Source organism: Manis pentadactyla, chromosome 11 (assembly GCF_030020395.1).
Source record: "Manis pentadactyla isolate mManPen7 chromosome 11, mManPen7.hap1, whole genome shotgun sequence".
NCBI classification, from domain to species: Eukaryota; Metazoa; Chordata; class Mammalia; order Pholidota; family Manidae; genus Manis; species Manis pentadactyla.
In genome coordinates this window covers 28,372,674-28,388,334 of record NC_080029.1, presented here as the reverse complement: position 1 = coordinate 28,388,334, position 15,661 = coordinate 28,372,674, and the positions used below count along the sequence as shown (strand labels likewise).

The window sequence follows — 15,661 nt, the reverse complement described above, 5'->3', positions numbered from 1 at the left end:
GAATAAAATATTTTCTCCCATTCTGTGGGTTTTCACTTTCTGAATAGTGTAATTTGTAAAAAAGTTTTAACTTGTGATGCGATCCAGTTTATTTTTTCTTTTGTTGCTTGTGCCGTTGTTGTCATCTGGGAAACCACTTCTTAACACAGGGTCACAAAGATTTAGTCCTATGTTTTTTTCTCAGAGTTTTAAAGTTTCATCTCTTATAATTAGACTTATTACTTATTAAGCATGTGCAACACTATTTTCCAAAAGTGTAAAATTTACTGTGGAAAGTAAAAATCTTCCCAAAGATTTTTAAAGCAGCAGTTTTAAAGTGAATTGAAAAGAAAAATGAGAGCAAGCTATCTGGAGAATCTGGGCCCAAAAAAATCATTACAAAATCAAGTCTCGAAGTAAGATACTATATACTACATTTGGGCTTTAGTGAATTTTTCTACATACACAATCACATTTGAGCCCTGTTATCAGGGAGGTTTTTACTCTGTTATTGTTATATATAAAAACTGCGAGACCCAGGGAGATAGAGCTTGATCTGCCCCAGGCTAGGACTCAGGTGGCCTGTTACCATGCAGCTGCTGCCACTCGTGGTTATCTGGACCCGGAAGTCAGAGCCTTGGCTCTGCCACTTGTTAAGTCCTCTGGAGCTCAGTTTCCTCCTCCATTAATACAAGGACAGGAATACAGTCCTTATATATGCAAAGTGTTTGGGATATAACAGGTGTATAATAAGCAGTCACTTTTTTACTAACAGCACCTTTTACTATGGGATTTCTGGTTGAGCATTCCTGGACATTGCATCTATAAAGTTTTATGGTCATTTTCCAAAGACTGCCCTTCTTTTTCAGAAGGATGGTCTGAAATTCCTGAAATCGCCTTTCGTCCCGCACCCTAGTCCTATCTGTCAGGTTTGAGGCAGAGAAGCGTCCAGGGGGCGGGTTTGGCGCCACAGCCTGACCTCCGGACGTCCCCGCGCGCACCACTCCGGGCCACCGGAACCACGAGAGGAGTCCCGGGCAAAGTCCACAGGTCTGAGGCGCCCAGAGCCTCCAAAGGTGGCTCAGCAACTAACTGCTCCCCGCGCCAGGGGACGCCTGATTCCCTCGGGCCTCCCGGCGCTATCTCCACGGCCTGAGACGGGACTGGGGCCGGCGCCAAGGCTGCCCGGCGCCTGCTTGGAGCTCCAACAGCAGCAGCGGGAGGCCTAGAATGGCGGCGACGGTGACGCTGGAGCCCGCGGGCCGCAGCCTCTGGCACGAGCCTACGCGCATCGCCGTGCGCGGCCTGGCCCCGGGACAGCCGGTCACGCTGCGCGCGTCCCTGCGCGACGAGAAGGGCACACTGTTTCGGGCCCACGCACGTTACTGCGCCGACGCCACCGGCCTGCTGGACCTCACGCGCGCGCCCGCTCTGGGCGGCAGCTTCGTGGGGCTCGAGCCCATGGGGCTCCTCTGGGCCCTGGAGCCCGAGAAGCCTTTTTGGCGGTTTCTGAAGCGCGACGTGCTGACGCCTCTGACCGTGGAGCTGGAGGTGCTGGACGGCCACGAGCCCGAGGCCGGGCGGCTCCTTGGCCGCGCGGTGCAGGAGCGCGAGTTCCTAGGGCCCGGGGTGCGGCGGGAGCCGATGCGCGCGGGCCGGGTGCGCGCCACGCTCTTCCTGCCACCAGGTGAGCCTGTATGCTGGGGCGCAAGAGTAGGTGTCCTGGGCTGCCAGTGGTTTCCGGTACTGCTGCAGGGGGAGTTTGGCCTGGGAGCACGGTCAGAGAAGATGACAGTGACTAAATCAGTGGCCGAAAACCAGAAAGTATTTTGATGTTAGGCTCAGTGTTTTGCTTGCATTCTCTCATTTAATCTCTGTAACATCCCAATGAGGTGGTACTGTTATTCGGCAGATTAAAAAATAGGGTCAGGATCGGTGGGTATGTTGTCCACTTCACTATTAATAACTACCCTACAGATCTCTATGGGCATCAGCTCAGCCGGTCTTAACACAAAACGTTGACGGTTACAATAGATTGCCATGTTGCCCTTCTTTAGTGTGCTGGGCCCCTTCACTTCCTCATGTTCCTCTGTATACCACTGGAACACACTTCAGACTTCACTGCTTTCCTCCCCAAAAGCCATCTCTGGGTATTTATTTTTCTTTTCTCTCTCTAAATAGATATCTGAAATAACAATACACAAAAAAAGCCAAGGTTTGCTGCAGCACAATGTAAAGTTTTGTTTAAAGAGTCTTAATTGTCTGTCCAATTCTCTTAACAGAACACTGTGATACAACAATAAATGTGAAATTCCTCTTTCTATGCTGTAGTCGTTAATGAAAGACTGTTACTTTCCCTTAGAACTAGAGTTGAAGATAACTTATGATAGAATCATATGGAAGGTAAACTCATCAACAAGAAGATACCATGTAGATTTTCCTCCCCACAAGGAACTTGTATCCCTTTTCAATAGTGACTCAGGGAGCTGTTTTCTTTGATTGACAGGAACCAACTAAATAATTTAGAAAGATCTCTAAAAGGAAAGCAAATTCTTTAAATTGTATAAAGCCTTCCCTTTATATAATATTCCCTTCTCTAGGAACTGGGCCTTTCCCAGGGATTATTGACATCTATGGTACTGGAGGAGGCCTTTTGGAGTATCGGGCCAGCCTTCTGGCTGGCCATGGCTTTGCCACATTGGCTCTAGCTTATTATGACTTTGAAGATCTTCCCAAGAAATATGACAGCATATACCTGGACTACTTTGAAGAAGCCCTGTGCTACATGCTTCAACACTCTCAGGTTCTCCTAATGTTCGTTGTTGTATCATTTTCTCTAGCAATATCTCCACATAGGGTGTTGCTTTGTCCTACCTGTGCCAGGCACACTGATGCTGCTGTACTCTTCTTTCACAGAGATTTCTTCTGGAGACTTCCTTGGCTTTAGATGCCTATTTCCACTTTCTTGGTCAGATGGAATCTGTAATGATGCAGAACTGATTCATAAAATCCATGAGATTTTATTTAGGAATATTTAAATTCCTTTGTTATACAAATGGAGCCTCTGATTCATTAGCTTTGCATGCTTGTTTTTTTAATCTTAATTTTCTGATATCAAAATATGTTCAGATTTTTATCAGAACTTGCTCACCAATTTCAGAAGCTAAGAACTACTTAATTGGACTCAAAGATCTTTCAGTCCATAAAGTTAATTATTTGTCATCATATTTAGATGGGACCTAATGAATGATTCACTTACTGGAACAGACTTTGTTCCACAGATACCAAGGCACATTGAGACTTTGATCATGCCCACCTGAATGAGGCCCTGAACTTGACATGCTCCATGATGCAGCATTCTCTAGGGGATGATTCTCTGAAACATTTGTAACTGATCCCCAAATTTGCAGTGAATTTATGATTTGTTTGTCATGTGTTCAGTCAGATATTCTTTTATGTGGGAAGAAACTCCTCTGTCAGCTAAGGTTTATTATCTTGTGGCCAATACACAAATTAAAGTTAGCAGCATCTCTAGTTGTATTCAGAAAAACATTTTTCTCTTGACTCCTCTCTTTTTTCTTCCAGGTAAAAGGTCCAGGCATTGGGCTTTTGGGCACTTCTTTAGGGGCTGATATTTGTCTCTCCATGGCCTCATTTTTGAAGAACATCTCAGCCACAGTTTCCATCAATGGATCTGGGTTCAGTGGAAACAAAGCTATATACTACAAGCAGACGTGCATCCCATCATTGGGCCATGATCTGAGGAGAATCAAGGTAGCCTTCTCAGGCCTCCTGGACATTGTGGATATAAGGAATGATATTGTAGGAGGGTGTGAGAATCCCAGCATGATTCCAGTTGAGAAAGCCGATGGGCCCATTCTCTTCATTGTTGGTCAGGATGACCATAACTGGAGGAGTGAGTTATATGCCCAAACAGCCTCTGAACGGTTACAGGCCCATGGAAAGGAAAAACCCCAGATCATTTCTTACCCTGGAACTGGGCATTACATTGAGCCTCCTTACTTCCCCATGTGCCCAGCTTCCCTGCACAAAATACTGAATAAACCTGTGATCTGGGGTGGGGAGCCCAGGGCTCATTCTAAAGCCCAAGTAGATGCTTGGAATCACATTCTAACCTTCTTCTGCAAACATCTTGGAGGCACTCAGAAGGGAGCATCACCCAAATTATAATGCATTGGTCTGTTGTTGACATGAGAGATTCAAAGTCAGATTCTAGTGCTTAATAATCTTATATGAAACAGTTGTGCCCTGGATAACATTAAATACATGTCATCGGTACTAATGATGTATTATTTAGGTAACTTTTTTGAACACGTTAATTTTTCATTTATTTTTCTAATGTAACACATACTTATTGTGTTCAATAATCAATTAAAGGTATACAACAAAAAAAAGTAAATGTGTCTTCACTGTTAAAGGTTGTGTTTTCTTCTAGATTTTTTAACTTAACACTTGAAGCCATAAGTGAAATTTAAAGCAGAACATATACTGGGTTACTTTTTCCATTATGGGTAGAGAATGCCATCCAATGTTTGCTACTGGTTCACTACCGTTAGCAGAGTAGAATTTTTGTTGGCTAAAAGTACAGGGAGGTATAGATATAAGGAGAGCCAGACTGACCTTTTCCTCTGGAGATCAGAGAAGAATCCTTTGGGAGGGGGAGTTGGGGTAAAGAAGCAGGGAGCATCTGTTTTGGGACTAGTTGACTCCAGGATGAGTGTTTATACTTATTGTTTCCTGGCTCTAGGAACAGACTTTGGAAATCATAATGTGACATTCATCACTTACCTTGACTTCAGGACTACAAAGCATTGTGTAAGTGTACTTAAAACAGACTGGTCAGGGAAGACATATTTGAATAGGTGGTCTTTGAGGAGAGACCTGATTAAGGATGAGGGAATAGTGAAGGCAATGACCTGCAGTGGAAGCATGTCCCTGGTCTTAAGCCAAGCAGTAAGGGGGAGAAAAATAGAAAAGGGGGAGGTCAGAGAGATAGCCAGGGGATAGGTGTTTTAGGAAGCCACTGGGTAGTTGAAAATAGGGAAGTAGCATGATCTAATTAACCTTTAAAAGTATTCTGGTTACCCTGTGGAGAATCAACTTTAGGCATTGATTATATTATTAGTATCAAAGACACTGAGGCCAGTTGGGAGACTACTGTAGTCATTCAGATGAGAGATGATCATTTTAGACCAGGGTAATAGCAGTGCAGGTGATTAAAAGTGGTCAGATACAGGACTGGAGCCAAGATGGCGTGAGTAGAGCAGCAGAAATCTCCTCCCAAAACCACATATATCTATGAAAATATAACAAAGACAACTCTAACTAGAATAAAGACCAGAATACACAGGACACCATCCAGACCACATCCACACCTGCGAGAACCCAGTGCCTCGCGAAGGGGGTAAGATACAAGCCCCGGCCCCGCAGGACCCGAGCGCCCCACCCCCCAGCTCCCGGCAGGAGAAGAATAGGCAGAGCGGGAGGAAGACGGAGCCCAGGGCTGCTGAACACCCAGCCCCAGCCATCCGGGCCAGAGCGCAGACACAATGTGTGCGCGGGGCCCTGGACACTAGGGAAACAGGGCAGCAAGAACAGTGAGCAGGTACCGGAGGCCTGGCGCGGGAGGACATAAGAAAAGCGAGCGGCCATTTTTTTTTTTTTGCTGTTTTGTTTTGACGAGCGCTTTTTGAAAGTCTTAAAGGGGTAGGGACCCCAATACTAGGAAAACAGGGCAGCAAAACCGGTGAGCAGATGCCTGAGGCTGGCGCCGGAGAATGAAGAAAAACGAGCGGCCATTTTTAATTTTTTTATTTTTTAATTTTTTTAATTTTACAAATTTTTTTGTTTTTTTGTGGTCGTTGTTTTGTTTTGGCGGGTGCTTTTTGGAAGTCTTAAAGGGGCAGGGCGGGACACTTAATCCAGAGGTAGAGAATCTGGGGATCTCTGGGCACCCTAATCCCCTGCGCTGCAGGGAGCTCGGAGGCCCCTTACAGAGATAAATAGCCTCCAGGCCGCTCCCCCTCCAACGGGAATCCACCATTTTGGAGCAGCGGCCTGAAGCAGGCCACACCCACAGCAACAGCAGAGATAAACTCCATAGCAGCCGGGCAGGGAGCAGAAGCCCTGTCTGTGCCCAGCTGCCCAGGACAAGCCACTAGAGGTCGCTGTTCTCCCAGGAGAGGAGGGCCACAAACCAACAAGAAGGGAAGTTCTTGCAGCCGTCACTCGTCCCAGCTCTGCAAACTATTCCTATCACCATGAAAAGGCAAAACTACAGGCCGACAAAGATCACAGAGACAACACCAGAGAAGGAGACAGACCTAACCAGTCTTCCTGACAGAGAATTCAAAATAAGAATCATAAACATGCTGACAGAGATGCAGAGAAATACACAAGAGATAATGGGATGAAGTACGGAGGGAGATCACAGATGCCAGAAAGGAGATTACAGAAATGAAACAAACCCCGGAAGGGTATATAAGCAGAATGGCTAGGATGCAAGAGGCCATTGATGGAATTGAAACCAGAGAACAGGAACGCATAGAAGCTGACAGAGAGAGAGATAAAAGGATCTACAGGAATGAAACAATGTTAAGAGAACTGTGTGACCAATCCAAAAGGAACAATATCTGTATTATAGGGGTACCAGAAGAAGAAGAGAGAGGAAAAGGGATGGAAAGTATCTTGGAAGAAATAATTGCTAAAAACTTCCCCAAACTGGGGGAGGAAATAATCGAACAGACCACGGAAACACACAGAACCCCCAACAGAAAGGATCCAAGGAGGACAACACCAAGACACATAATAATTAAAATGGCAAAGATCAAGGACAAGGAAAGTTTTAAAGGCAGCTAGAGAGAAAAAGGTCACCTATAAAGGAAAACCCATCAGGGTAACATCAGACTTCTCGACAGAAACCTTACAGGCCAGAAGAGAATGACAGGATATATTAAATGCAATGAAACAGAAGGGCCTTGAACCAAGGATACTGTATCCAGCACGACTATCATTCAAATATGATGGTGGGATTAAACAATTCCCAGACAAACAAAAGCTGAGGGAATTTGCTTCCCACAAACCACCTCTACAGGACATCTTACAGGGACTGCTCTAGATGGGAGCACTCCTAAAAAGAGCACAGAACAAAACACCCAACATATGAAGAATGGAGGAGGAGGAATAAGAAGGGAGAGAAGAAAAGAATCTCCAGACAGTGTATATAACAGCTCAATAAGCGAGCTAAGTTAGGCAGTAAGATACTAAAGAGGCTAACCTTGAACCTTTGGTAACCACAAATTTAACGCCTGCAATGGCAATAAGTACATATCTTTCAATAGTCACCCTAAATGTTAATGGACTGAATGCACCAATCAAAAGACATAGAGTAATAGAATGGATAAAAAAGCAAGACCCATCTATATGCTGCTTACAAGAAACTCACCTCAAACCCAAAGACATTGACAGACGAAAAGTCAAGGGAAGGAAAAACATATTTCAGGCAAACAACAGCGAGAAGAAAGCAGGGGTTGCAGTACTAATATCAGACAAAATAGACTTCAAAACAAAGAAAGTAACAAGAGATAAAGAAGGACACTACATAATGATAAAGGGCTCAGTCCAACAAGAGGATATAACCATTCTAAATATATATGCACCCAACACAGGATCACCAGCATATGTGAAACAAATACTAACAGAACTAAAGGGGGAACTAGACTGCAATGCATTCATTCTAGGAGACTTCAACACAACACTCACCCCAAAGGATAGATCCACCAGGCACAAAATAAGTAAGGACACAGAAGCACTGAACAACACAGTAGAGCAGATGGACCTAATAGACATCTACAGAACTCTACATCCAAAAGCAACAGGATACACATTCTTCTCAAGTGCACATGGAACATTCTCCAGAATAGACCACATACTACGCCACAAAAAGAGCCTCAGTAAATTCCAAAAGATTGAAATCCTACCAACCAACTTTTCAGACCACAAAGGCATAAAACTAGAAATAAACTGTACAAAGAAAGCAAAAAGGCTCACAAACACATGGAGGCTTAACAACACGCTCCTAAATAATCAATGGATCAATGACCAAATCAAAATGGAGATCCAGCAATATATGGAAACAAATGACAACAACAACACTAAGCCCCAACTTCTGTGGGACACAGCAAAAGCAGTCTTAAGAGGAAAGTATATAGCAATCCAAGCATATTTAAAAAAGGAAGAACAATCCCAAATGAATGGTCTAATGTCACAATTAGTGGGACACAGCAAAAGCAGTCTTAAGAGGAAAGTATATAGCAATCCAAGCATATTTAAAAAAGGAAGAACAATCCCAAATGAATGGTCTAATGTCACAATTACCGAAATTGGAAAAAGAAGAACAAATGAGGCCTAAGGTCAGCAGAAGGAGGGACATAATAAAGATCAGAGAAGAAATAAATAAAATTGAGAAGAATAAAACAATAGCAAAAGTCAATGAAACCAAGAGCTGGTTCTTTGAGAAAATAAACAAAATAGATAAGCCTCTAGCCAGACTTATTAAGAGGAAAAGAGAGTCAACACAAATCAACAGTATCAGAAACGAGAAAGGAAAAATCACGATGGACCCCACAGAAATACAAAGAATTATTAGAGAATACTATGAAAACCTATATGCTAACAAGCTGGGAAACCTAGGAGAAATGCACAACTTCCTAGAAAAATACAACCTACCCAGACTGACCCAGAAAGAAACAGAAAATCCAAACAGACCAATTAACAGCAACGAAATTGAAGCGGTAATCAAAAAACTACCAAAGAACAAAACCCCTGGGCCAGAAGGATTTACCTCGGAATTTTATAAGACATACAGAGAAGACAGAATACCCATTCTCCTTAAAGTTTTCCAAAAAATAGAGGAGGAGGGAATACTCCCAAACTCATTCTATGAAGCTAACTTCACCCTAATACCAAAACCAGGCAAAGACACCACCAAAAAAGAAAACTACAGACCAATATCCCTGATGAACGTAGATGCAAAAATACTCAACAAAATATTAGCAAACCAAATTCAGAAATACATCAAAAGGATCATACACCATGACCAAGTGGGATTCATCCCAGGGATGCAAGGATGGTACAACATTCGAAAGTCCATCAACATCATCCACCACATCAACAAAAAGAAAGACAAAAACCACATGATCATCTCCATAGATGCTGAAAAAGCATTTGACAAAGTTCAACATCCATTCATGGTAAAAACTCTCAGCAAAATGAGAATAGAGGGCAAGTACCTCAACATAATAAAGGCCATCTATGATAAACCCACAGCCAACATTATATTGAACAGCGAGAAGCTGAAAGCATTTCCTCTGAGATCGGGAACTAGACAGGGATGCCCACTCTCCCCACTGTTATTTAACATAGTACTGGAGGTCCTAGCCACGGCAATCAAACAAAACAAAGAAATACAAAGAATCCAGATTGGTAAAGAAGAAGTTAAACTGTCACTATTTGCAGATGACATGATACTGTACATAAAAAACCCTAAAGACTCCACCCCAAAACTACTAGAACTGATATCGGAATACAGCAAAGTAGCAGGATATAAAATCAACACACAGAAATCTGTGGCTTTCCTATACACTAGCAATGAACCAATAGAAAGAGAAATCAGGAAAACAACTCCATTCACAATTGCATCAAAAAAAATAAAATACCTAGGAATAAACCTAACCAAAGAAGTGACAGACTTATACTCTGAAAATTACAAGTCACTCTTAAGAGAAATTAAAGGGGACACTAACAGATGGAAACTCATCCCATGCTCATGGCTAGGAAGATTTAATATCATCAAAATGGCCATCCTGCCCAAAGCAATATACAGATTTGATGCAATCCCTATGAAACTACCAGCAACATTCTTCAATGAACTAGAACAAATAATTCAAAAATTCATATGGAAACACCAAAAACCCCGAATAGCCAAAGCAATCCTGAGAAAGAAAAATAAAGTAGGGGGGATCTCACTCCCCAACTTCAAGCTCTACTATAAAGCCATAGTAATCAAGACAATTTGGTAATGGCACAAGGACAGAGCCACAGACCAATGGAACAGACTAGAGAATCCAGACATTAACCCAGACATATATGGTCAATTAATATTTGATAAAGGAGCCATGGACATACAATGGCAAAATGACAGTCTCTTCAACAGATGGTGCTGGCAAAACTGGACAGCTACATGTAGGAGAATGAAACTGGACCATTGTCTAACCCCATATACAAAAGTAAACTCAAAATGGATCAAAGACCTGAATGTAAGTCATGAAACCATTAAACTCTTGGAAGAAAACATAGGCAAAAACCTCTTAGACATAAACATGAGTGACCTCTTCTTGAACATATCTCCTCGGGCAAGGAAAACAACAGCAAAAATGAACAAGTGGGACTATATTAAGCTGAAAAGCTTCTGTACAGCAAAAGACACCATCAATAGAACAAAAAGGAACCCTACAGTATGGGAGAATATATTTGAAAATGACAGATCCGATAAAGGCTTGACATCCAGAATATATAAAGAGCTCACATGCCTCAACAAACAAAAAACAAATAACCCAATTAAAAAATGGGCAGAGGAACTGAACAGACAGTTCTCCAAAACAGAAATACAGATGGCAAACAGATACATGAAAAGATGCTCCACATTGCTAATTATCAGAGAAATGCAAATTAAAACTACAATGAGGTATCACCTCACACCAGTAAGGATGGCTGCCATCCAAAAGACAAACAACAACAAATGTTGGTGAGGCTGTGGAGAAAGGGGAACCCTCCTACACTGCTGGTGGGAATGTAAATTAGTTCAACCATTGTGGAAAGCACTATGGAGGTACATCAAAATGCTCAAAACAGACTTACCATTTGACCCAGGAATTGCACTCCTAGGAATTTACCCTAAGAATGCAGCAATCAAGTATGAGAAAGACCAATGCACCCCTATGTTTATCGCAGCACTATTTACAATAGCCAAGAATTGGAAGCAACCTAAATGTCCATCGATAGATGAATGGATAAAGAAGATGTGGTACATATACACAATGGAATACTACTCATCCATAAGGGCAAATCCTACCATTTGCAGCAACATGGATGGAGCTGGAGGGTATTATGCTCAGTGAAACAAGCCAAGCGGAGAAAGAGAAATACCAAATTATTTCACTCATCTGTGGAATATAAGAACAAAGGAAAAACTGAAGGAACAAAACAGCAGCCGAATCACAGAACTCAAGAATGGACTAACAGGTACCAAAGGGAAAGGGACTGGGTAGGATGGGTGGGTAGGGAGGGATAAGGGGGGGGAGAGAAAGAGGGGTACTAAGATTGGCATGCATGGGGGGGTGGGAGAAAGGGGAGGGTTGTACAACACAGAGAAGGCAAGTAGTGATTCTACAACATTTGCTATGCTGATGGACAGTGACTGTAAAGGGGTTTATAGGGGGGACCTGGTATAGAGGAGAGCCTAGTAAACATAATATTCATCATGTAAGTGTAGATAAATGATACCAAAAAAAAAAAAAGGCAGTTCCTGTTTGGAGACCTCCAATGAGTCCTACACAAGGGTATAAAGGGCATATAAAAGTGTAGGCAAAGGGTCTGCTTGTGTTTATACAGAGGATCAAAGCCTAATTGGGCTACCCCGAAAATGAACTAAGATACGATATGAAAAAGAACTTCCAACATCAGCACTCTCGGGAAGACTCATGCCAGAAGATGATCATCAAAAAACCCCAACAAAGATCCATGCACTGCTACAGCTGTAGATGCACTCATCCCACCAGTTCCTGGACTTGCCATGGGAATGAAGAAAGAGATATCTAAACTGGCCTGTGCATACAGTAAAACAACAAATTTGACTGGATCTATACTGTTGGAACTCAAACAAGAATTAGGAGAAGTGCAAATTGTAGTGCTCCAAAATCTTACAACTACAGACTACTTACTGTTAAAAGAACATATGGGATGTGAACAGTCCCCAGGAATGGGTTGTTTTAATTTGTCTGATTTCTCTCAGACTGTTCAAGCTCAGTTGGACAATATCCACCATATCATAGATAAGTTTTCACAAATGCCTAAGGTGCCTAACTGGTTTTCTTGGTTTCACTGGAGATGGCTGGTAATTACAGATATGCTTTGGTTATGTAACTATACTCCCATTATGTTAATGTGTGTGCACAATTTAATTAGTAATTTAAAACCTATACATGCTGAAGTTACTCTACAAGAAGATATGTCAAAGAAATAATCAATCTTCCCATGTTTTCTTCCGCCTGCTACTTCTATAGCTTTTCTTCTTCCTTCCTAATTACAACCCTTAAATAGAATTCGTGCCTCATATCAAATTTACCGAGTATCATAATTCTTCCAAGTGGTAAAGATACCTCAAGACAAATGCTGGGCATAGAAGCCACAGGGCATAAATATGCAAAGAAGTAAAAAGCTAACCTTTTCAAACAATAAGGCTTCTCTCTCACTTACCAACTTTACATTTCCCTGTATGGCCCCAGAAGATGACTGGTTAGCCAGAGACGGGTAAGATTCCTCAAGGGAGGAACAACCTAAGACAGGCACAGTCGCAGGGGGGCCATCAGGTGAGAAATTGGGGATCAACAGAGGTGAGGCTTAGAACCTCACCCCCCCTGTTCTGAGAGAAATCTGCATATGTGGATGTTTTATTGCCCTTGTCCAGCTTGGATTAACACATAGTCTACAGGCACACACCTGATCATCTACATTTGCTCTCTTACAACACTAAACTATGTTTTCTACCTTTATCTTGTGTCTACCTACCACTTCAGCATTTTATTAAAAATAATAATAATAAAGAGAGAAATGTGGTATCCACATATAAATCAAGTATAAAAACCAAATGAGTATTCATATTTGAACTGACTGTTTATAGTTCATAATGCATGAGCCAAACCGAAAGTTTCTGTGATGACTGCCCTTGTACTGTTCACTATGTAACTTATTCATTATGTAAGAATTTGTTCTCCATGTAAGAACTTGTTTGTTATGCCTCAGAAGATCGGAAACTGACGAAAATTAGGCTTGGGGTGGATTAATGATTGTGCATTGAGCATTGACTCCCCTATACAGAATTTTATTGTCGTTAACAACCATGTGATCAATAAATATGAGAGATGCCCTCACAAAAAAAAAAAAAAAAAAGGACAGACTTCCAATGTTAAAATAAATAAGTAACCGGGATGTAATGTATAGCATAAGGAATATAGTCAAGATATTGTAACAGCTTGGTAGGGTGATAGCTGGAACCTAGAATTATCATGTATATAAATGTTGAATCACTGTGTTGTACACTTGAAACTAATGTAATGTAGTACTCTGTGTCAACTACCCTGCAATAAAAAATAATTATCTACAAAAAAAAAAGTGGTCAGATACAGAATACTTTCCAAGGTACAGCAGCAGTGTTTGCTGCTAGGTAGAGTGCAGGACAGAAAAAGAAGGCAAGAATGACTCCAAGTTTTGTGGGGTTTTTTTCCCCCTCTAAGCAAATGGATGAGTAGTGATGCCATTTATTGAGAAAGAATGCTGGGGAGAGAGCAGATTTGGGGAAGAAAAAAAGAATCAAAATTCCAACTTCTGTCATGTCAGTTTGATTGCCATTTGGAATCCAAGTGAATATGCCAAGTAGGTAGTTAAAACTACAAGTCTAAATCTCAGAGGAGAGATGAGACAAATGTGAGAATCAACAATCAGAGAACTGGAAGGTGAGTGAGAATAAAAACTTGGGTTATAAGAAGATCAATGTTGATTTTATAATATCTGCCATGAATTTAGACTAACAAAATTAAATGCAAAATATGTATACATTAGAATTCTGGGAATATGGCAGTGTAGTGCAAGCTTGAGCCCATCTACTCCCACCGGCACAGCAAATCTACACCTACACACAGAGCAATTAATCTTGAGGAAAAACTGAGGAGTGAGCATTTGCCTTCTGCACAATGAGGGATAGCAAGATCACATAAAAAATGACAAGAGATGGACACACAGTAATGGAGGGAACCCCACCCCTAGTGCAATGACCACAGAGAGGAGGGATAATGCTGAGGGTCCTGGATACAGATTCCCTGTCCTGCAGCATAGGAGACACACCATGCTTTAAAGTGCATCTAGACTATAAATGAAAAAACCTAATTTATACAACTAAATCACCCAGTTTGGTAGGGGAATGGCTGGAAATCTCTCTGGATCAGAGGTCTGGCAAGTGCCATTTTTTGCCCTCCTTCCACATATTGAGAGTGACGTGGGAACAGAGCTGGGGAGTACATATGAATTTCAACCTTGTTCTAGGCAGTTTACTGGCCCCCACCTACACTGACTTGTCATTGGGAGAGCTCAGGCCACAGCTGCCCTAAGGCACAGAGCCAGTCACCACTGACCAGTGGAGAGAAGACCCTGGCCACAAGGGCACTATGGGTGTCCACCCAGTAGCTGTGGAGGTGGGACTTTTCTGAAGCGAGTCATCCTTAGGTCCTGAGCTGCTGCTCTACCCTGGACTTGGACTAGGAGCCAGTGGCTATAGGGTAGGGCTTTCCTGGGGGCCATACCTGGACCTGGAACTGAACAAGTGCAGAGCCAGCAGCTGCCCACTCCTGGAAAGCATGTCTGAGCCATTGATGCACCACAGGCACCAAGGAAGTTGCTGTGGAGGAGGGTCTTTTCTGGAAGCTGTACCTGGGCCTGGGGTAGGTACAGAGCCAATTGCTGCCCAACCCAGGAGAGCATGACTGGGTTCACTCCCTGCCAACTTAGGCCCCATCAGTATCCACTCAGTAATCCCTCCAATTGGGCCCCTCCAACTGCATCACCCTGTAACTGTGCCCTGACACCAACCTGGCTCACGCACATTAAGCCTCCAGCTAGCCAGACAAAACCATCCGGTACACACAGTCTACCCAAGGGACCTTCCCTACAAAAGGCCAATCCTTCAAAAACAGAAGAGGGAGCTCTTTCTAATAATTCATACAATCAAGCACAGAAAGTCAAAATGAGACAGAGAAATATGCTTGAAACAAAGAACATGACAAAACTTCAGAAAAAGAACTAAATGAAAGAGTTAAAATGATCTACTGGATAGAGAGTTCAAATTAATGATATAAAGATGTTCACAGGACTTACGAGTGGAGGAGCTCACTGATAATGAGATAGGAAATAAAAAACAGAACCAGCAGAAGTGGGATTAAAGATGGTACAATAGGAAGACAAGACAGAAACCTCCTCCCAAAAACACATAAAAGAAGAAAATACAGCAAATGCAACTAGACCTGAAAGCAACCTGAAGACTGAAGAACAGACCACCTACACCTGAGGAAGAAGAGAGGACCACACAGAAAACTGTAAGGTGGAAAAGCCAAGATTGAATGGGACCCAAGCCCTCACCCAACCTCAGCCTACAGGTGGGAGAAAGAGGAATGGATCAGGGAGGGGGAAGAAGCCCGGGAGTGCTGTGCACCTGACCCTGGAGATCTGCTCTGGGAGCACAAGCACACATTACATTGGGTTCTGCTGATTAGCAGGACTGGACACCAGGGACAGACATAACACTCTGGGAGGATAGGCATGCTCTGCCAGTCCT

The 15,661-nt window shown here is 42.6% G+C and overlaps 1 protein-coding gene and 1 long non-coding RNA gene across 2 annotated transcripts in view; one reads left to right on the top strand and one right to left on the bottom strand.

The window, feature by feature from the left end:
• Positions 1-966: 966 nt before the first annotated feature.
• Positions 967-4,409, top strand: LOC118926428 (peroxisomal succinyl-coenzyme A thioesterase-like). Its single transcript, XM_036913263.2, has 3 exons — positions 967-1,666; positions 2,580-2,782; positions 3,565-4,409. The coding sequence occupies exons 1-3, from the start codon at positions 1,210-1,212 to the stop codon at positions 4,168-4,170; spliced, it is 1,266 nt and encodes a 421-aa protein (XP_036769158.1). The 5' UTR covers positions 967-1,209; the 3' UTR covers positions 4,171-4,409.
• LOC118926431 (uncharacterized) overlaps positions 1,673-15,661 on the bottom strand; it is a 53,961-nt gene continuing 39,972 nt past the window's right edge. Inside the window, exons 3-4 of the long non-coding RNA XR_008992445.1 lie at positions 2,854-2,959; positions 1,673-2,164 (exon numbers count right to left, since the gene is read on the bottom strand). This is a non-coding gene — a long non-coding RNA (uncharacterized LOC118926431). The remainder of the gene's footprint in view (positions 2,165-2,853; positions 2,960-15,661) is intronic.

What these genes read in the sequence shown, in the direction of transcription:
- LOC118926428 (XM_036913263.2), top strand. Translation starts at nt 1,210, where the DNA reads ATGGCGGCGACGGTGACGCTGGAGCCCGCGGGCCGCAGCCTCTGGCAC. An exon ending in CACGCTCTTCCTGCCACCAG is followed by an intron (nt 1,667 to 2,579) that starts GTGAGCCTGTAT and finishes TCCCTTCTCTAG; the next exon opens with GAACTGGGCCTTTCCCAGGG. An exon ending in ACATGCTTCAACACTCTCAG is followed by an intron (nt 2,783 to 3,564) that starts GTTCTCCTAATG and finishes TTTTTCTTCCAG; the next exon opens with GTAAAAGGTCCAGGCATTGG.